At 40.8% G+C, this 21,916-nt stretch overlaps 1 protein-coding gene across 1 annotated transcript in view; it reads left to right on the top strand.

Moving 5' to 3' along the window:
- ADAMTSL3 (ADAMTS like 3) overlaps window positions 1-21,916 on the top strand; it is a 371,458-nt gene that overhangs the window by 216,531 nt on the left and 133,011 nt on the right. The window contains exons 9-14 of the mRNA XM_061158827.1: window positions 316-427; window positions 4,073-4,211; window positions 5,790-5,840; window positions 6,881-7,085; window positions 10,656-10,803; window positions 13,238-13,322. Of these exons, the coding sequence (XP_061014810.1) occupies window positions 316-427; window positions 4,073-4,211; window positions 5,790-5,840; window positions 6,881-7,085; window positions 10,656-10,803; window positions 13,238-13,322 (740 nt within the window). The remainder of the gene's footprint in view (window positions 1-315; window positions 428-4,072; window positions 4,212-5,789; window positions 5,841-6,880; window positions 7,086-10,655; window positions 10,804-13,237; window positions 13,323-21,916) is intronic.

The following is a 21,916-nucleotide window of genomic DNA, read 5'->3' as shown; positions in this document are numbered from 1 at the left end:
AAAGCAACTATTTGCCAATAAAGTTTTTTTTTTTTTTAAAGTCCGCCTACATTTTTGTGAACTCATTCACAAGCATGGCGTTACCTGGAAAAATGACTCCAGGGAGAATGGTTGAAGATCTTCTGAAATCCCGTTTATGACAAATTTAATTGAAATGCTATCACATCTTAACATTCTGGGAATCTTCATGTTCGAGAGTGTGTTGTAATAGACGCGTTTGTCCCCCTAGGTGACTTGTATTCACCTCATGTTGAAAGATGTGGAAGGTGCTGTTTCATTGCATGCAGACATGTTATCACAGTTCTTTCTGTCCAGACCAGGTACACTGTGACTAAGGACAGCGTGGTCCAGTTCTTCTTCTACCAGCCGATCAGCCATCAGTGGAGACAAACTGACTTCTTTCCCTGCACTGTGACGTGTGGAGGAGGTGAGGCACATACTTCGTTCCTAAATATTTAGAGCTCAGAGTTAAAAATGACATGTTTGTGTTTTTGAAGCTGACTTTAAAGTTAGTGTGCTAATTAGAGACGTGTAACCACGCAGCATCTTATTCCACGGCCTGGGGCACAGTGGGGTTAATGAACATGCATCTGCCTTATTCTTGAAAACAGGTGAAAACTGGATTTAGAGAACACCCTTTCCTTTGAGCAAAGAACTGGAAACATGTTTGCATGTCTCTCATGGACCCCAAAATAAGAGCAAAGAGATAGGGAGGCTTTCAAATTCTATGTCTTTTAAAATTCTAATCCTGAAGAATTCTTTTTGATTCTAGTTATCCATGAGAAAAACAACAAATGTCTCTTTAGTTTTAATTTATTTTCTAGCTTTCACACATAGTTAAATATGTGTTTTCATTTGGACACCGAAGTTAAAAGAGACGCTTTCCATTCTGGGAGGGACATGTACAGTGGGACTCAGCTTAGTTCACTTGGCTCAGTTCTTGGGAGGAGAATAGGTTTTCTCATATCTGGATGCCCAAGGAAAGCCACAATCAGCCCTGCTGGTCGGGATTCCAATCTTCAAAGGAATCGCCTGGCTGTGAGTCTGTCACCAAAGATGGCGTTGCCTGTGAGGACAGAAGGAACATGTTAGGCTCCTTTTGGAGGTTCCCCCAACATCCTGCCATTTTCTGTACACCAGCAGAATTTCAGTACATTTGTTCTTAATGTAGGAAAGCAGTCTGTCTTATTTCTTTCTCTTTTAGTTATCTGTGTACTGTGACAAAATTAAGGAGGAAAATTAATTATCTCTCTCCCCAAATTATAAACACCTGTATGCTCTTTGTCTCCTTTTAGAAATATGTTTCCATTTAGAACAAAGAAATTTTTCTTTGACTCGAGGAGCTATCATTTCATTCTGTTATTATTTTGGGGAAAATACACACACATAAAACCCACAAGGAAAGCATTACCAAAATCTAATTATATTAGTAATCGAATCTATATGATTTATGTAAAATGCATTTCAGAGTTTGGGATAATGAGGAAGACTAGTATGCTGGTCTCCAAGTACTTGGGTGGACTTTCCCGGTCTTGTCTGCAGTCATCTGTGTGGGACACGTGGGGTTAGCTCAGGGAAAGTACCCGGACTGGCATTGCTGTCTGATGCTGCAGACTTTCTGGCAGATATTGGTGCCCAAGTCATATTTTATCGACTCCATTTGGATTTTCGTTCCTGTGGTTTTTGACCTTGCTTTTTATAATGCATACCAGTCTGTCCTTCTACACTCAGCTTACATTTAAGCCACAACTTGTAGGAAGCTGTCTAGTGTTTTGTAAAATCAGATTGCTCTCAGCCATTGGGCCTTTAAGTGTATTTTTGGAACTTTATACCAGTTGATTAAGGCTGAGAACTTAATTTTGATCTTTTTTTTTTTTTCTTCTGAAGAGCTCATTCTGGTTTTGAAAAATTACCTTTTTTAAAAACTTAACATGACACTTATATAGTGACAGGAAGCTTGGAATCAGATCTTTCAGGAAATAGAAGCATCATTTTGTGAGTTGTTTGTTTGAATTTACAGCCCTCATCCATATGGAATGTTCACTTTCCTCCGAGACTGTACAAACTAATTGAATAGAATCAGGAATAAGTCTTCATTCCTTCTTCTTTGAAGGCTTATGAGGCAGGGGGAGATGTAGATAGGAGGGTTTTGTTCCCCTGTATAGAAAATGCTATTTCCCCAGTTAGAAAGTTCATTGTTGTCAGAGGTAACCTAGGTACCCCAGGGCAGGAAATGAGTAAAGTGTACTAGCAATGGAATATTTATTATACAGAAGAGCGCAACAACAGCTCAGTACAAGGGTACTTCTCAGAAATGTAACATTGAGTGAGAAAAGTAGAAAACAGAAGACGATTTAAGACACAGTATTATTTATTTAGTCAAAGCAGATACACATGAAACAACATTACAAAAGACGGATGTATATTTAACACATTAACAATAAATAGATGTCTCTGGGGGATTGTAATGGAAGAAGGGGAAATATAAGGAAACAAGAGCCTTGCATAGTGCCATGACAACAGTAAAGAGATATGACACTGAATCACCTTCTGTACATGAGCTCCAAAAATTTTCAAAGGAGTCTATAGTAACATTCTAATCATAAGTGCTAAAAACAGGGACTTCCCTGGTGGTCCAGTGGTTAGGACTTCGCCTTCCAATGCAGGAGTTGCAGGTTTGATCCCTGGTTGGGGAATTAAGATCCCACATGCCTTGTGACCAAGAAGAAAAAGAAAAAAACCAAAACATAAAACAGAAACAGTACTGTAGCAAATTCAATAAAGACTTTAAAAATAAAATGGTCCATATCAAAACAGAAATCTTAAAAAGTAAGTGCTAAGTATAACACAAATCAGTTATAATGCAAGTTATAACACAAATAGTCATTCTCAATCTTGGTCAAACATTTCAGTCATCTTAGAGGAACCTGAGAGTCTTTTTTAAAAAGTGTTTTTTTTTTTTTTTTTTTTTTGCTGCTCAGTTCGGTTCACTTCAGTTCAATCACTCAGTCGTGTGCGGCTCTTTGTTTGTAATTCCATGGACTGCAGCACGCCAGGCCTCCCTGTCCATCACCAACTCCCAGAGTTTACTCAGACTCATGTCCATTGAGTCAGTGATGCCATCCAACCATCTCATCCTCTGTCGTCCCCTTCTCCTCCTGTCTTCAATCTTTCCCAGCATTAGGGTCTTTTCAAATGAGTCAGTTCTTTGCATAAGGTGGCCAAAATATTGGAGTTTCAGCATCAGCATCAGTCCTTCCAATGAGTATTCAGGACTTATTTCCTTTAGGATTGACTGGTTGGATGTCCTTTCTGTCTCCTTTCTGACTCTCAAGGGTCTTCTCCAACACCACAGTTCAAAAGCATCAATTCTTTGGTGCTTAGCTTTCTTTATAGTCCAACTCTCACATCCATACATGACTACTGGAAAAACAATAGCTTTGACTAGACAGACTTTTGTTGGCAAAGTAATGTCTTTGCTTTTTAATATGCTGTCTAGGTTGGTCATAACTTTGCTGCTGCTACTGTACCTTATCACCCAGGCTTTGTTTATAGGTTTACATTGTTAACAAAGCTTTGACACTCATGATCTTACTCGCTCCCCCACAGTAGCTATAAACCTAAAGGAGTTTGGGAAACTGGAAGCAGCACTCAGTCCAATTGCTAGCTCTCTATTAGTGCTTTTGCTAAAGCGCCTTACACCCTCTTCTGATTAAGCAGTGAGCATCTGCTGCTTCTACCTTCTAGGTGGCCTGGGAATAAAGGAACGGCCATATTTCTTCAGTTGCAATGTGACCATGGGAACAGATAGGACCCACTCCTCCCACTTTAACCTGTGGGAATGCTGATTTCTTGACTATAATGCTTCTGATTTCATTGGACCAGAAGGGGACCTGGGTGCTGGTGTGTGTTAAAGGCTCCCACATGGTTCTGTTTGTTATACAACCAGGGTTGAGAACCACTGAGTTGAGTTTCTTAAAGAAGAAAGAAAAAAATGTGTGGCAAGCGATAACATTGCCAAGGAAATCCGAAATGGATGCAATACTCAGACACTTCTCTTCTGCCGCTTTAGGGTATCAGCTCAATTCTGCTGAATGTGTGGATATCCGCTTGAAGAGGGTGGTTCCTGACCATTATTGCCATTACTACCCTGAAAATGTGAAACCAAAACCCAAACTGAAGGAATGCAGCATGGATCCTTGTCCATCAAGGTTTGTATCACTGCACTTTGGTACATGTATACAATGGAATATTACTCTGCTATTAAAAGTAATGCAGTTGAGTTTATTCTAATGAGGTGTATGAACCTGGAGCTGTTATACAGACTGAAGTAAGTCAGAAGGAGAAAGACAGATATCATATATTGACACATATATATGAAATCTAGAAGGATGGTACTGATGAGCCTATTTGCCAGGCAACAATGGGGACACAGACACAGAGAACAGGCTTGTAGACGCAATGAGGAAAGGAGAGGGTGGGATGAGTTGAGAGAGTGACATGAAAACCTATATTACCATATGTAAAACAGACAGCTGGTGGGAATTTGCCATATGACACAGGGAGCCTATATGACACAGGCTGATTCATGTTGATGGATAGCAGAAACCATCACAATTTTGTAAAGCAATTATTCTCCAATTAAACATTTAAAAAAAGAAATCAATGGCAGCTGTGACTGATCCATCCTTATCAAGCAACACAGTTCCATTGCATGACCTTGAATGTACCCTGGTGGCAGGTACCTGTGAACCCATTTCTAACCTGGTCAGGAGGCATTAGGCTCATCTGCTCACACATCTGGTTCGCACTTGTGGGCTCTGTGTCCATGTGCTGTGACCTTTCACTTTTCGTCATGAACCTCTCTGACCATGTCTTGTGTATACAGCATTAAAGGTCTCTTCATTCAAGTACATCTAGTCCACCTACCAGCTGTGAATATCGATAATTCACCATTTTAGCTTTTTAAACGGGGTTACCGATGACCACATTTCGACTTTTGAAGTGTTCACCTTAAACTCAGCATAAATAATGCATAGTGCAGGAAGTGGAGAGTTTGACTGCCAGAGCAGAAAAGCTATGCATAAACCATCCTGCTGCATAATTTAGTACCTGGTGACTTGGATTGCCAGAAGTTGGCAATTCAACTTCTGGATTGGGGAAGTTGGATTGGGGAAGTTTCTTGGCTTTGCTACAGGATCCTAAAATAACAGCACACTATCAAGTCCCAGAATCCCCCAGCTCTCTGCCAGCTGGCTGAGGCAGTGTGCAAGTGGAAAGGGAAGTGTTCTCAGTGGATTTCATTTCCTATCTCGAAGCTGTGCATTTCCTGTAATCCCAGGTGTACACAATCACGAATAGAGGCCTTTTCAAAAGACAGATTCTGTTAAGTGGTTTTCTAAAGATCCTGCTAATAAGACAGTATGTTAATATCATGAATTTATTTTATCACAATAATTTAAGAGGATAAAAGGGAATAAATAGATTTATCGAAATTAAGAGATGATGAACATATACTACTTTAATGAGTATATACTGCTAGCTTCATTTTCTTCATTTTCATATAGAATTAGGTAAGTTGTATATCAAAGATGTCCCTAAAAATTAAGGAGATGATAGCAAAAGTGTGCAAGTGGAAAGGAAATTTGGGGGGAAATGGTTCAGAACAGTTGGCATATTAAGTGTCAATATAATTTGAAAGAGCTCTGTCTTCTGTCATATGACATCTGTACTAGTCAAATGAGTAAATGTATTGAGTAGTAATTATATTCTCACGACTTCATTTCTAGTGATGGATTTAAAGAGATCATGCCCTACGACCACTTCCAGCCTCTCCCTCGGTGAGTTACGTGTTTCCTTTTCCTTTCTGTAATATGCTCTAGGCAGTTTGCAAGGAGCTTTAGTATCTGTGAAAGGTGAAAGTGGAGTTGCTCAGTCGTGTCCAACTCTTTGCGACCCCATCGACTGTAGCCTATCAGTCTCCTCAGTCCATGGGATTTTCCAGGCAAGAATACTGAAGTGTGTTGCTATTTCCTTCTCCAGGGGATCTTCCCGACCCAGGGATGGAACCTGGGTCTCCCACACTGCATGCAGACTCTTTACTGTCTGAGCCACTGGGGAAGCCCATAGTATCTGTAGCAGTAGTCTTAAATGTATGAGACTAGACCCTTTACAGAGAGCTAAGGGAACAAAGACTTTAATTACGTAAGATTTTTCTAAGAATTATATGGAATAGGCTGCCTCAAAGGTAATATTTTCTGTCACTGGAGATGTCAAGTATGCATTTATACCTAGGTATTATAGAGGGGAATTTCCCTGGTGGCTAAGTCAGTAAAGAATCTGCCTGCAATGTGGGAGACCTGAGTTTGATCCTGGGTTGGGAAGGTCCCCTGGAGGAGGGCATGGCAACCCACTCCAGTATTCTTGCCTGGAGAATCCCCATGGACAGAGGAGCCTGACAGGCTACAGTTCATGGGGTCGAAAAGAGTCAGACACGACTGAGTGATTAAGCACAGCACGTTACAGAGGGAGCTAACACATTCCAGTTGGTTAGATATTTGCATTCCCTTTTGTACCTAGACATGTTAGGATGGTTCTTTCTGACTGACTTTGTATGATTCCCTGGTAATACTGTCCATTGATGTTTTATACTTTAGAGTCAGATTGAAGATGCTTTCACACAATGAACCTGTTGTTATAATATACTGGGGCAGGTGTGTTACTCCCATCTGACAATAACCTTCAGGACCAAGGAGTTAAGACAGCACAGTGTGTGTAGTAGTTAAGATTAAAGTCTTATGAGTGTACTTGTTGCAATCAACTTTGCAAACTTGAAGCAAGAAACAAATGAATAATGTGTTTTCACTTGTTTGCTTTTGAGCTGGGAACATAACCCTTGGACTGCATGTTCAGTGTCCTGTGGAGGCGGGATTCAGAGGCGGACCTTTGTGTGTGTGGAGGAGTCCATGCACGGAGCAATACTTCAGGTGGAAGAATGGAAGTGCATGTACGCGCCCAAGCCCAAGGTGATGCAAACCTGCAATCTGTTTGACTGTCCCAAGTGGATCGCCATGGAGTGGTCTCAGGTAAGATTTGAGAATATGCCACTTTTAATTCAGTCTCAGACTTTAATGATTATTTGCTCTGTGGCCAATACTGTACTGGGCAACATGGCGGATGCAGAAGTTGTATGTGAACATAGTTCCTACTCCTGAAGAGCTGAGAAGACAGTTGAAGGATGATGTGAGGCAGAATGTTGGAGGCATCAGAGCAGGTAAGAACGATTGAGAACCATGGTATATCTGAAAGGAACAGGGATTGAAACAGAGTTATTTGGAAAGTCTTTGTTGCCCTTATATTGCTGAACCCATGTTTCAGATTTGCAGACTTAAACCATGCAGGAGCCTAGAGAAGGCATCACTGTGGGGTATGGCTAAGCCAGGATGGTGGAGTAAAGCAGAAATGACACAGAATGACTGGAGGTTGAAAAGGCCCTAATTCATCTGGATAAAAGAGAGAATTCATGTTATTAAGAATTGGAAGATTAAGACAGAGATGCTAAAACTGACACTGGAAGTGTGTTCTTTTTTAAAATATTTATTTATTTTATTTGGCTACACCAGATCTTACTTGAGGCATGTGGGATCTTCGATCTTTCCTGTGGCATGAGGGCTCTTTTTAGTTGTGTCATGAGGAATCTTTAATTGTGGCATATGGGATCTTGTTCCCTGACCAGGGATTGAAATTAGGCCTCCTGCATTGGTAAGGCTGAGTTCTAGCCACTGGACCACCAAGGGAGTCCCTAGAAGTGTATTCTTGATCTGGTGGTTACTATGAAGCTTCACTCTTTTTGTTGAAGAGAGTAAATGTGTTATATTTTAAGTAAATGAGGTAAGATAGACTGATGCTGGGAAAACCCAGAGGCAGGCAGCCTATTTGGAAGCCACTGAGACATCGTTGTTCAGTCACTAAGTCGTGTCTGACTCTTTGGGGCCCTGGGCACTGCCGCATCCCAGGCTCCCCTGTCCTTCACTATCTCCTGGTGTTTACTCAGACTCAGGTCCATTGAGTTGGTGATGCCATCTAACCGTTTCATCCTCTATTGTCCCCTTATCTTGCCTTCAGTCTTTCCCAGCATCAGAGTCTTTTCCAATGAATCAGTTCTTTTACTCAGGTGGCCAAGAGCTTCAGCTTCAGCATCAGTCCTTCCAATGAATATTCAGGGTTGATTTCCTTTAGGATTGACTTGGCTTGATATCCTTGCTGTCCAGGGGACTCTCAGGAGTCTTCTTTAGCACCACTGTTCAAAAGCGTCAGTTCTTTGGTGCTCAGCCTAACTCTCACATCCATCCATGACTACTAGAAAAACCATAGCTTTGATTAGATGGACCTTTGTCAGCAAAGTAGTGTTTCTGCTTTCTAATACAACATCTAGATTTGTTAAAGCTTTCCTTCCAAGGAGCAAGCATCTTTTAATTTCATGGCTGCAGTCACCATCCTTGGTGATTTTGGAGCCCAAGAAAATAAAATTCCTCACTACTCCCACTTTTTCCCTTCTATTTGCCACGAAGTGATGGGACTGGATGCCATGATCTTAGTTTTTTGAATGTTGAGTTTCAAGCCAACTTCTTCACTCTCCTTTTTCATCCTTGTCAAGAGGCTTTTTAGTTCCTCCTCACTTTATGTCATTGAGGTGGTATCATCTGTGTGTCTGACGTTGTTGATATTTCTCCTGGCAATCTTGATTCCAGCTTGTAATTCATCCAGCCCCAGCATTTGAAATTATGTACTCTGCATAAAAGTTAAGGAAGCAGGGTGACAATATACAACTTGACGTACTCCTTTCCCAATTTTGAACCAGTCCATTGTTCCATGTCTGGTTCTAACTGTTGCTTTTTGACCTACATACAGGTTTCTTAGGAGGCAGGTAAGGTGGTCTGGTATTCCCATCTTTTTAGGAATTTCTTGAAGATGGGTCTATGCTGCAAAAGGCCTCCATATCCTCTGAAACTCTTCTCTGACATTTTAAGAAACATCTATGGACTTAGGAAAGAATCTTCAAGCTTTATGAAGCAGTGGTGAAGTCATTATTTTGACAGCAGGAGGCTCTGGGATGGAATTCCACTTGGCCTCTTAGGAACTACTTTGAGGAAGGTCCTTAGTTGGCGGGTTGTTGATTGGCTCATCTGTTAAATAGGAATGAAGCAGTTGACCTGCCAGTGTATCAGAACCCCTTAGTGAGATCACATCTGCAGAACACTGTCTGTTCTGTGGCATGTGCCCAAGGCTTCTTGACTTCTTCCAGGGGTGGATCCAGGATTGATGGGACCTGAAGTTTAAACAATATGGAGGTGACTCTTTAAAATTTTTATTTTGTTCAAGTATAGTTGATTTACAGTGTTGTGTTAATTTCTGCTGCACAAAAAAGTGATCAAGTTATACATATTTATACATTCTTTTCTCATATTCTTTTCCAGTATGATTTATCACAGGACATTGAATATAGTTCCCTGTGCTATACAGTAGGACCTTGTTTATCCATTCTATATGCAACAGTTTACATATGCTAATCTCAAGCTTCCAGTCTATCCCTCCTCTACCAAGGAGGTGACTTTTTAAGAAAAAAGAATACAAAACACAAATATTGAGTATCTAAATAAATATTTAGAATAATGAAATTGTAAGAAATTACAAGTATTTTAAAGTTGACAACCCTAATGTGACTCTGGACTTGAGTTAAGAATAATATATCAGTATTGGTTTATCAGTTGTAACAAAGGTACCACACTAATGCAAGATATTAATATTGGGGGATACTGTGTGTAAGGAAGAGGGGGCATATGGGAACTCTTATACTAACTGGTCAGTTTTTCTTTTTTAAAATTATTTTATTTTTATTGCATTATAATCACTGCTCAATTTTTCTGTAAACCTTAAGTAGTCCTAAAAACTAGTCTTGATTTAAAAAAAAAACATGCATACATACATATATACTTACCAACATAATGTACATAAACTGCAAAGATATCCTGGATATTCATGACTTGAAAAAATTCCATTCATAGGCAACAGTACCTTCTAAATCATAAATAAATTATTCAAGAAAAGAAATGCTGACAACACAAAATTCACAAAATTTAGAGAAAATAACATAATGTTTTCATTCATTTTAACTGCCTTATTACACCTATAGTATTTTTTCCTACATTTTTGGCTGAATAGTCTTAGAGGGCCTTTTCATATGATATTTTTGCAAGATAAGTTTCTATACACAGAATAGAAAGGTAATCCTGTAGCATGGTTCTGCAAAATTTGATATCTTTTTAATCAATTGTTTCAAAAGGTTTCTTTTGTCTTCACAGATTGTTTTGGATGATGTTGTGTGAATTTTTAATCAAGTTTGAGAAAAACCTATTCTTTCATATTTGTATAGAAAGATTTTAGGGCATTTCAATATTTCTTGTGCTGTGACCTCACCTGAAATACTTTTCAAAGTGAGAATTGGAAGTAATCTTGCAAGGGAAGATTACCCTGAAGCACAAGAATCATGGGAAATTAGCCTCCATCCCTTTTCTTATGTAATATTTATCTGATGATCTTTTGTGTTTAATATTCATGTAGAAGAATTTCATTGACTTCTCTTTTTATCTCTGAAGTGCACAGTGACTTGTGGCCGAGGGTTACGTTATCGAGTTGTGCTGTGCATCAACCACCGTGGACAGCACGTTGGTGGCTGTAACCCACAACTGAAGTTGCACATCAAAGAAGAATGTATCATTCCCATCCCCTGTTATAAACCAAAAGGTAAATTTATGGTGCATTTTAAAGTGAAATCAGGTGGTGCTTTACAGCTCTCTTACTAATACTGCAGCATTTGCATTTAAACATACTAACTTTCTTACAAAAACTGTTCACTGACAGATTGACCTGTCCACCTAGATAAAGAAGTTAAACCTGTGTCATTAATTGATCTTGAAGAGAAACTTAGATCTTGTTGATTCAGTGCAATAAGTCCCCTACATACAAACAAGTTCCATTCTGAGAGCTGGTTCATAAATCCAATTTGTTTGTAAGTCCAACAAAGTTAGCCTGGGTACCCAACTAACACAATTAGTTATATAGTAGTGTGCTGTAATAGGTTTATCATGCTTTTCACACAAACAATACATTAAAAAAAAACAATAAAGGAAACACTTTTTTTTTTAATTGGAGGCTAATTACTTTACAATATTGTATTGATTTTGCCATACATTGACATGAATCTGCCACGGGTGTACATGTGTTCCCCATCCTGAAGCACCCTCCCACCTCCTTCCCCATCCCATCCTGTCATCAAGACAGTATGGTACTGGCATGAAGAAAACACTTTTAATCTTCCAGTAAGTACCTTAAGAAGTACAGTAGTGCAGAACATGGGCTGGCATCGATTGAACAGGCAAGATGAGTTACTGACTGGAGGAAGGAGTGGGTGGGAGATGGTGGAGCTGAAGGACTGTTGGCAGTTGGATACGGAAGACAGGCTGCAGTGTCACTCATGCCTGATGTTTATGGCACAGGTTCTGGTTCCTTGCTAAACCAGATGCACATTCACATCTTTGGAAGTTCACATCTTGAAGGGTCATATGTAGGAGACTTACTGTATAGGTACAGTGGCTCCTGTCTGTGTAGGCTTATATTAACATTTCTTAGTGGACATAACACATGGACCACAGCCTTGTCCAACTCAATGAAACTATGAGCCATGCCGTATAGGGCTACCCAAGATGGATGGGTGATGGTGGAGAGTTCTGACAAAGCGTGGTCCACTGGAGAAGCGAATGGCAAACCAATTCAGTATTCTTGCCTTGAGAACCCCCTGAACAGTATGAAAAGGCCAAAAGATAGGACACTGAAAGATGAACTCCCCAGGTCAGTAGGTGCCCAATATGCTACTGGAGATCAGATGAGAAATAATTCCAGAAAGAAGTGGACATAAAATTAGTGATTCAGTGCCTGCTTTGAAGAAAAGGAGGAGGAGGGTGAAGAGAGAGAGGAATAGGAAAATTCCTACCTGCCTTCCACCAGAGTGGAAGGAACAGTGTCCTCTTCATCATACATCCTATTGTCTACCATGAACAAAGAAAACTTTCTAGACTGAAAGTCTAGATTTATAAATTAATCTCCAGTCTAGGTTTATAGATGCACTCAGAAATTTTTGTGTGGTTCCATTTGTTCCATATGAATTAGCAGACATGGGTAGCATCCATGGGTGAGCAAACCTTGGCACCACCTCTTAGGTATGTATGTGTTCCCCTCTAGACAGGAGTCTTTCCATACACGCACTTTAGTAAGGTATTACCAATCCTTCTGACAAGTATTTCCTTTTGGAAGTGGAAAAAGAATTACTCCCAAGTGTCAATGCCAAGGAATCGTCCTTATTGGCCCATTAGAGAGGATGGTAAGATTCTTCTTCATGATTTCTGGGTGCATTCTTCATACAAATAGCCTCATAAGCAACTAATTCTTCATTTCTTTCATGATGTCTGTCTTCTGGAAAAATCTCTGGTTTCCATGCAAGGTACAAATACTGATTATATAACTTCTTCAGGGAAGTCTTTTCTCCTTTTCTGCAGTCAGTGGTACTTTTATAGCCACTTTCTTGGCATCTGTGATTTCTCCAAAGCAGTCCAAAATTATTTCCCTCTCACTTCATAATTAGATGGTTTCTTCACATCTTAGGAAGCTTCAAAGGACAGAGAAGGGCACCAGCTTGCTCCTGCAGGCCAACTGTAATTGGTAATCATCTCTCTTAACAACTGCAACATTTTAAAGTTTGAGTAAACCATAATACAGACTTTTCTCCTCGCAATTTTCTAAGCCTTCTATGTTATTTGCTTGTCTCTATTAATTTCTTCACTCAGTGGGCAAAAAATGTTTAGCAAAAGAAAGCAAACTGATCTGGTTGAAATCAGAGCTTTAATATGCAAACAACAGAGATTGGTACTGATTTATAAAAGGTGTTTTTATGCTAACTTGGAGAATGTATTCAACTGTGTCATGGGATTGTTTGGTTGCATTCTGATAATGTGGTAATTAAAAAAATACATGACAGAAATTTTTGGTTTCGTCCAGAAGCCACTTCATGCACTGTTCATTTGAAAAAAAATTTGATGAAATCTCCAGTAAATAACAATCACATGTCCAACTCTTGAATGATTAACAATAATTAAGCTTGTTGTTTATGTTCCTTTTTCCTTAGAAAAAAGTCCAGTGGAAGCTAAATTACCTTGGCTGAAACAAGCTCAAGAACTAGAAGAGACCAGAATAGCAACAGAAGAACCAACGTGAGTCCAGGACCTTTTATGGGAGTATTCAAGGCTTAGCCAGTTAACATGATATATGTCATTTTTGTACTCATTGGAGTACAATGATATGTTTCAAATCCAAATGACCTGGATTTGCAGACTCTAGAGAGCCTGAACTGGCTAGAAGTCTCCTCTATTGCACAATTCTGCAATCTTACTTTGGCAGCATCTACGAGAAGCACAGAAAAGAACAGTGCCTTTTAACTCAAAGCAGACTCAATAGTCTGTTACAGTTACCAGATTGGGGGTAATATCTAGATCTAGATTAACACGTATGATTTGACCAAAGACCATCACAGTGTTAATAAACTGACCATTCCATGGATAAGACATGGCCAATGTTTATCAAACCAGTTAAGTTACAGAGATGTAACATGATGGCCTAAGTGATTATCAGGAGAACTCCCAGAGCTGCTGTGGTATGGGGCATGGAAGAACATGGCACCAGGAGTCTTGGAGCCTAGAACCACCACTTGTAACCATGTGACCTTAGACAAGTCTTTCATTTTTCTGTGTCCCATTTTCCTTACTTATAAAATGAGAAGACCAGGCTTAAACTCTAGAGAGATTAAAAAATCCAATGACTTCTGTCCACACGGGATTTGGCAAGTTTGGGCTGTCATGGTATCCATGGAGATATAGTATCAACAGCATGTCAAGAAACATTCTGGAGGTGAAGGTATGGGGGCCTAAACAGAGCAAGGAATCTAAGACATTGAATCTCGCCCAGGAATCTAGAAACAAAACAGCATCAGTGATAGACTTGAGGAATTGGACAGGACAGCTGATTCCACATCAGATATGTGAAGCCTACAGTGCTGACAGGCTGTCACAGGGAGAATAATTCACAGGATGTCAGAGCAAAGCGGATCTCAGAGGCTGGGTGGCCAGTCTCTCTCTTCAACACCTTCAGCAAGGGCACAGTTCACTGCATTGAGAGCTCTTTCTTGGATTGAGCAACCTGAGTTATTTGCAGTACTTTTTTTCCTTTTGAGCCAAAATATAACCTCCTTCCAATTTCTGCTTTCCGAAACAGAAAAAAACACATCTATGCCTCGTCCCACGTGACAAGTTTTCACAAATTTGCAGAAAACTGAATCCCTAGAGCACTATCTTTCCTATCATTCTTAGCCTTTTCAGTGGTTTTTGTGTATTGTTTTTAGATCCCTTACCAACCCCGTTGCTCCTCTCAGAACAGGCTCTCATCTGTCAATGTCCGTTTTCACTGTGGTGCAACCCAGCAGTGAGCCCCATGGGCACATGGATTCCTTTTCTTTGAGAAGGCACCTTGCTTCCAGTGACCAAGGGGGCCAAGAAAACTGGCACATCACATTTATGACATGTGCAGAACATCTGGATGTGAACCCAGAAGACATTGTGAACACTGTGAGGTGAATGCCCCGAGAATAACTGACTGAAGAGAGGAGTGTTTGGCTCATGGTGGAAGTGTGGAGGTTTAGGGGAAAAAGTGGAGTCAAAGTCGATCTTGGGAACTGCCCTGGTGGTCCAGCGACTAAGACTCCAAGCTCCCAGTGCAGGTGGCCCAGGTTTGATTCCTGGTCGGGAAACTAGATCCCACATACCACAACTGAGAGTTTGCATGCTGACACTAAAAAGATCCTACATGCCACAAGTAAGATTGAAGACGAAGATTGAAGATCCCCCATGCTGCAACAAAGAGCCAGTGCAGCCAAATCATTAATATTTTTTAAAAAGAGGATCATGTGTTCAAAAAAAAAAAAAGAAAAAGTGGATCATGAAAGAGTAGGAGTTGTAAATGGAGGAAGGAATAGATCCAAGGAAGGCTCACTGTTAGAAAGAGCAAGGGAGCAAAGCCTTAAAGGATAGGTGCAGCAGATAGTATTCAGACTTCACAGGAAACCAAGGAACAGCTTTGGGGACTGAGGAAAAGCTGTTTTGTCTGACAAAGTCTTCCTCAGTTAATTTAATTTTATTTTTTTAATTAATTTATTTATTTTACTTTACAATATTGTATTGGTTTTGCCATACATTGACTTGAATCCTCCATGGGTGTACATGTGTTCCTCATCCTGAACCCCCCTCCCACCTCCCTCCCCACCCCATCCCTCTGGGTTATCCCAGTGCACCAGCCCCAAGCACCCTGTCTCATGCATCGAACCTGGACTGGCGATTCATTTCACATATGATAATTTACATGTTTCAATGCCATTCTCCCATATCATCCCACCCTCGCCCTCTCCCACAGAGTCCAAAAGACTGTTCTATACATCTGTGTCTCTTTTGCTGTCTCGCATACAGGGTTATCGTTACCATCTTTCTAAATTCCATATATATGCGTTAGGATACTGTATTGGTGCTTTTCTTTCTGGCTTACTTCACTCTGTATAATAGGTTCAAGTTTCATCCACCTCGTTAGAACTGATTCAAATGTATTCTTTTTAATAGCTGAGTAATATTCCATTGTGTATATGTACCACAGCTTTCTTATCCACTCATCTGCTGATGGACATCTAGGTTGCTTCCATGTCCTGGCTATTATAAACAGTGCTGCGATGAACATTGGGGTACATGTGTCTCTTTCCATTCTGGTTTCCTCAGTGTGTGTGCCCAGGAGTGGGATTGCTGGGTCATATGGCAGTTCTATTTCCAGTTTTTTAAGGACTCTCCACACTGTTCTCCATAGTGGCTGTACTAGTCTGCTTTACCACCAACAGGCAAGAGGATTCTGTTTTCTCCACACCCTCTCCAGCATTTATTGCTTGTAGACTTTTGTATAGCAACCATTCTGACTGGTGTGAAATGGTACCTCATTGTGGTTTTGATTTGCATTTCTCTGACAATGAGTGATGTTGAGCATCTTTTCATGTGTTTGTTAGCCATCTGTTTGTCTTCTTTGGAGAAATGTCTGTTTAGTTCTTTGGCCCACTTTTTGATTGGGTCATTTATTTTTATGGAATTGAGCTGCAGGAGTTGCTTGTATATTTTTGAGATTAATTCTTTGTCTGTTGCTTCATTTGCTATTATTTTCTCCCATTCTGAAGGCTGTCTTTTCACCTTGCTTATAACCAGGGCCCACATCAGACAGTTCCTGGCAGAGCAAACTCAGTTAATTTTAGAACAGTGGTGTTCAAAGTGTAGAGAAGTAAAACGCTGCAGATCTTTAGGGAATGAATTCTGAATTACAAGGAAATGGGACAATGGGTACTTGACTATTCAAGAAGGAAGACTGGTAGTCAAGTTGATGAAAAGGAAGGGTTATAGGTATGTATTTGATTTTTGTTGTTGTTTTTCATTTGAAGTTAGGGCAACCTTAAACATATTAAGAAGGTCATCAGAATTTTAGACAGTTACCATCTCTAGACTTCTCAGTTGTACAAGGAGGGTGTTAGGCTAAATGCTACTGGAAGCTTCTCCCAGCTCTGATCTCCTATGGTTTTGTAAGGGATGAAATCTAGAGAAGAAAAGGAACTTGGACACCTGCAAGGGAGTCTGTAGCTGTCACACAAGGATGGTCAGGAAGTTCTCAGTTTTGAATGATACATCCTTGCCAGGGTCTCTTCTCAGAACACAGTTAGATGTTATCTAGTATTTGTTCTCTACGTCTGTGTCTGTATTTCTGCTTTGTAAATAAGATCACCTATACCATTTTCTAGCTTCCACATGTATAGTTAATAGATGATATTTATTTTTCTCTTTCTGACTTCACTCTTTATGACATTCTCTAGGTCCACATTCCCCATGCCTCTACAGATGATCCAATATTGTTCCTTTTTATGGCTGAGTAATATTCCATGGGGCTTCCCTGGTGGCTCAGATGGTAAAGAATCCACCTACAATGCAGGAGACCTGGGTTCAATCCCTGGGTTGGGAAGATCCCCTGGAAAAAGCAGTGGCAACCCACTCCAGTATTCTTGCCTGGAGAATCCTCATGGACAGAGGAGCCTGATGGGCTACAGTCTGTGGGTTCACCAAGAGTCAGACATGACTGAGCAACTAAACACAGCACAACGATATTCCATGTGTGGCTCATTCATTTTGCTATACAGTGGACACTAACACAACATTGTAAAGCAACTATACTCCAATAAAAATTAATTTAAAAAAACACAATTAGATCACCATTGCTAATCCTTCTGTGTGTTCTCTCTTGGTTAAAGGCTTTGCTGTCAGTTCCCTAGACTGGAAGCTTGCAGTCATTCTTGCCTCTTGCTCGTGTTTCCCCTGTCTATAATTAACTAGAGTTGTGAAGTCATATCTACTAAAATCTCCATTGCAGCTCTCCTTCTCTCCATCCCTACTATCACCTTTGTTCAGGTCTTGAAGTCACTTACCAGGACACCTACAACAACTTTCTAATTTGCTACCCACTTGATCTCAGCTGGTAAAGAATCTGCCTGCAATGTGGGAGACCTGGGTTCAATTGCTGGGTTGGGAAAAGTCCCTGGAGAAGGGAATGGCTACCCACTCCAGTATTCCTGCCTGGAGAATTCCTTGCCTGTACAGTCCATGGGGTCACCAAGAGTCAGACATGACTGAGAGACTTTCACTTTCACTTTTGATTTCCTCAGATCCACCCGGTCTGACTAAGGCAGAAGTCTAATCTTTTCCTACAATGTTCATCATATCCCAATGTTTCCCCATTTCCCGAAGACTTATGCTTGTTGACCAGCCAATGAGTCATAGCGGGGTAGGTATCACCCTTCCTGGCTCCCAGCCTCATCTCTGACCACACCCCCAACCCCCAACTTAGACTGGAATGGGGTGCTCCAGCACTCACTGCCGTTGGCTGTTCCTTGCCTGTAACGAGCTGCCTCCTTCACTTTAACTGTGTACTCCTTTCTGTTGGGAATGGCACCCACCTGGATTTTGAAAAAAAGCTTTTTTTTGGTTGTTATAGAAAATATTAAGCCTCTATGAAAGACGAGAGAACAGTATGACAACCCCACCCATGAGTCTGTCTCTCAACTGCAACAGTTATCAACTCAGAGCCACTCTTGTTTCATCTGCACCACTGCCTCCGCCCTCAGTGGGACATTTTTGAAGCGTACCCAGACAGCATGTCACTTCATTCATAAATATTTAAGTGTGTATCTTTAAAAGAGAAAGATCTGTTTTTGATCATCAGAATACCACTGTAAAAAATTTTTTTTGGCCGGGATCTTGGTTCTCTAACCAGGGATGGAACCTGTGCCCTCTGTATTGGAAGCTTGGAGTCTTAACCACTGGACCACCAGGGAAGTCCCCACAATAGCACTTTTTAAAGTGTGGTCCTCAGATTGCTTCTTTTAGAAGCACCTGTGATGCTATTTAAAATGCAGATTTCTGGACCTCGCCAAGTCAGGCATTCTGAGAGCATATTTTTTTTCTTTTGGCTCTGCCAGTTCTTTTTAAAATTGTGGTAAAATAGACATAACATAAAATGGAGCATCTTAACCTTTTTTAAGTGTTCAGTCCACTGGTATTAAGTACATTGACACTGTTGTGCAACTCTCACTACCATTCATCGCCAGGAGTTTTCATCATCCCCACCACAAATTCTGTACCCAGGAATCACTGACTCCCCATCCCCTGTCCCTTCCCCTGCAGCCTGTGATCATCTCTGTTCTACTTCTAGCTCTATGGATTTGTCAGCAGCATGTTTTAGCAAACACTCTGGGTGACTGGCGAGGGGGGTGGTGCATCCCAATTTGGGAACTATCGGATCAGATAATCTCTAGGGTCCCTCTTGGTGGTGGTGGTTTTAGTTGCTCAGTCATATCCGACTATTTGTGACCCTGTGGACTGTTGACTGCCAGGCTCCTCTGTCCATGGGATTTCCAAGGCAAGAATACTGAATGGGTAGCCATTCCCTTCTCCAGGGGATCTTCCTGACCCAGGGATTGAACTCATGTCTCCTGCATTGGCAGGCAGGTTCTTTACCGACTGAGCCACCAAGGAAGCCAGGGTCTTTCTTAAGTTTTACCCAACTGGAAAAGGGCCATATCGTGTAAGCTGCAGCAGGGTCCGGCCCCATGTCCATCCTCAAGCCTGCATGTGCTGTCAGCCGCACCTGACTTTGGTGGTGGCTCTTCCTGTTCACATTCACTGAGCAAAGCTGACCCGCCCTCTCCTCCTGTAGGACCCCTTCTTCCTCCCCAGCACCTGTTCCTGGGCCTGAACGGCTGCCTGTCCCCGCCATCCCTCTCCCTCCCTCTGTGGTCTCTCTGCAATTTTCCTTTATAATTCACACTGCCTGGCAGTTTCTGCCCTGTTCCCTCTGTCTAGTGTGAAGTTTATGGTTTCCTCCCACCACTCTGACTCTAGTCATTCCCTTGATTTCCAAACAAAACCACAACATACTCAGCTTCCAGTTCATCCTTTTATTCCCCCTGTCTTTGTGGTTTGGGGATGCTTGCCTGTTGACAGTGAGCAAGAAGATGAACATAGCTGAATTTTGGATCCCTGAAGAATGCCTGCCAAAGCCGCCTGGAGAAGATAAATATTTCTGCCTCTGTGGTTTACCATGGCTCAAGCTCTGACTTTACATAGAGAACGGATGTTCAAAAGGCTTTTATTTTTAATTAGGAAAATAAAAATTACAGCTTATAAAGCAAAGCCAGGGGAACTGCAGTTTTAACCATGTTAGCTTTCAGCTGTGGAATGTGTTGACAGTTGATATGGTTCATCATTGTTTTAAAAGTTCTTCCCTGGAGCCTTCCTAGTTTCTACGGAATTCACAGAGCTTCCTTAGTCACACTGCCCTCCCTCCCGTTTAGCATGTATGAGAACCAAGGAAATGAGACAGATTCAGAACACTTTGTGTATTTTCCACTGCCATTTTAGCTTCTCCATTTGTGTTTGCTCAAATTGAATCAGGTTATATTTTAGACATTCTGTTTTTCTCACAACAGTAGTAACAACTAATATTGAGGACTTTGTGCCAGACTGTGTCCTCAGTGTTGTATGTGGATTAATTCTGATCCAATTCTCACAATGACCCCATGAAGAGGCATTATTACTAGCTTCATTTTAGGGATGAAGAAACAAACATTTAGATTAAGGAATTATCTCCAACATTTCAGATCTACTAAGTGACGGATGGTGATGCTCTGGCCTGTGATTCGAGGAAGAGCTCCAATTTTATGTTAGGAGACCTGAATTCAAGGCTCTCCCATCCTTGGGTTGGTCTCATAGGGCAGACAGAGAAGTTAGCGATTAGATGCGTTGTGAGGCTTAAAGCTCAGGGATAGCTTCCTGGGAGAGCTGGTACATGAAGTGATGCCCTAAGATGTACATGGGTATCGGAACAGCCCGTCAGGGATTGAGGTTGTATGTAGGCCAACTGATCCATGGGGGCCACCACACTGGACACTGAGGTACTGAGTGAGGAGAGGGGGCTGGAGGCTAAGGAGGTGGTAATGACAGCCGGGAAAGTGGGCAAGTCTTGGAGGACTTCCATGGCTCATAAAGGATTTGGACTTCATCTGGAGGCAGTGAGAGTCATTTAGGGATTTTTAACAAGTGATGTAATCACAATTACATTTTTAGAAAGATCTTTCTGGCCTTCTGCAATTTGTATCTAATTATTCACTATAATAAATAAAACTGTAGCAAATCTCAAATTGCACCTCTCTACATCTCTAATTGTCTCCTTAGGACACATTTGCTGGGGTGGAATTTGGGGGCCAGAAGATGGACACATTGAAGTCATTTAATTCCTACCATCAAATTTCCTCTTTAAAATTTAAACAAAAGATACTGCAGTGTTCAGTATGCAGTGCTGAATCTTATTTCTGTTTTTCTCCCATGGTAATTTTAAAAATTAAATTCTCATTAAATGGAGTGTATCTTTGTGCATTTTTTTTCTGGAGATTATATAGATGGCATAAATCTTTCAGAAACTCTGCATTTAGGAGTCCCTTTCTTATACCCTCAAATGAGCAGACCTATGAACTCTTGTTTAATAACTATCTTCTTTGTGCCTAAACTGTCCTTTATACTTGTGTTATGAACCTTTTTTTTTTTTTGTTAACTTAGGTGTAAGATTTTTCTCCATATACTTAAAATTGGAGGGTTTTTTAAAGAATCAGTCCAGGTATTACTTTCTTTTCAAATTTTGGTAAACAGAATTTTGGGGACATAGATTGAAATCTTTCTTGGGTGCATGAAAGTTTTCTTCTGTTGTATTTGTGCCTCTTTTCTATTGTTTTTCTTATTTATTGGAAAGGTTCATCAACTTTCTGAATTGAATCTCTTCTCTGTTTTTAACATGTGATACTTCCCTCACCTTTTTGTGTTTTTTTTCTCTATGTTTTGGATGCACATCTGCCCTTCAAACAACCATTTGCTGTCCTTACCATGAATGTGTTTCCTACTATTCATTTGGATTTTCTTCTCTCTTAGAGCAACTTTGCATTATTTTTGTATTTTTTCAGTCTTTTCTCAACCAAGCCAGAGATCTTCTCCAGCCACGTTTTGAGTGTTCTGTTTATTTTTTTCCTGCCTTGGTCTTTGTTGCTGCATGTTCTGTTTCTCTAGTTGCTGCGAGCAGGGGCTTTCTAGCTGCAGTGTGCAGGCTTCTCACTGTGGCGGCCCCTCTAGTTGCAGAGCGT

The sequence above is a fragment of the Dama dama genome, chromosome 13 (genome assembly GCF_033118175.1).
Source record: "Dama dama isolate Ldn47 chromosome 13, ASM3311817v1, whole genome shotgun sequence".
In the NCBI taxonomy this organism is placed as follows: Eukaryota; Metazoa; Chordata; class Mammalia; order Artiodactyla; family Cervidae; genus Dama; species Dama dama.
This window is presented reverse-complemented; position numbering and strand designations above follow the sequence as displayed.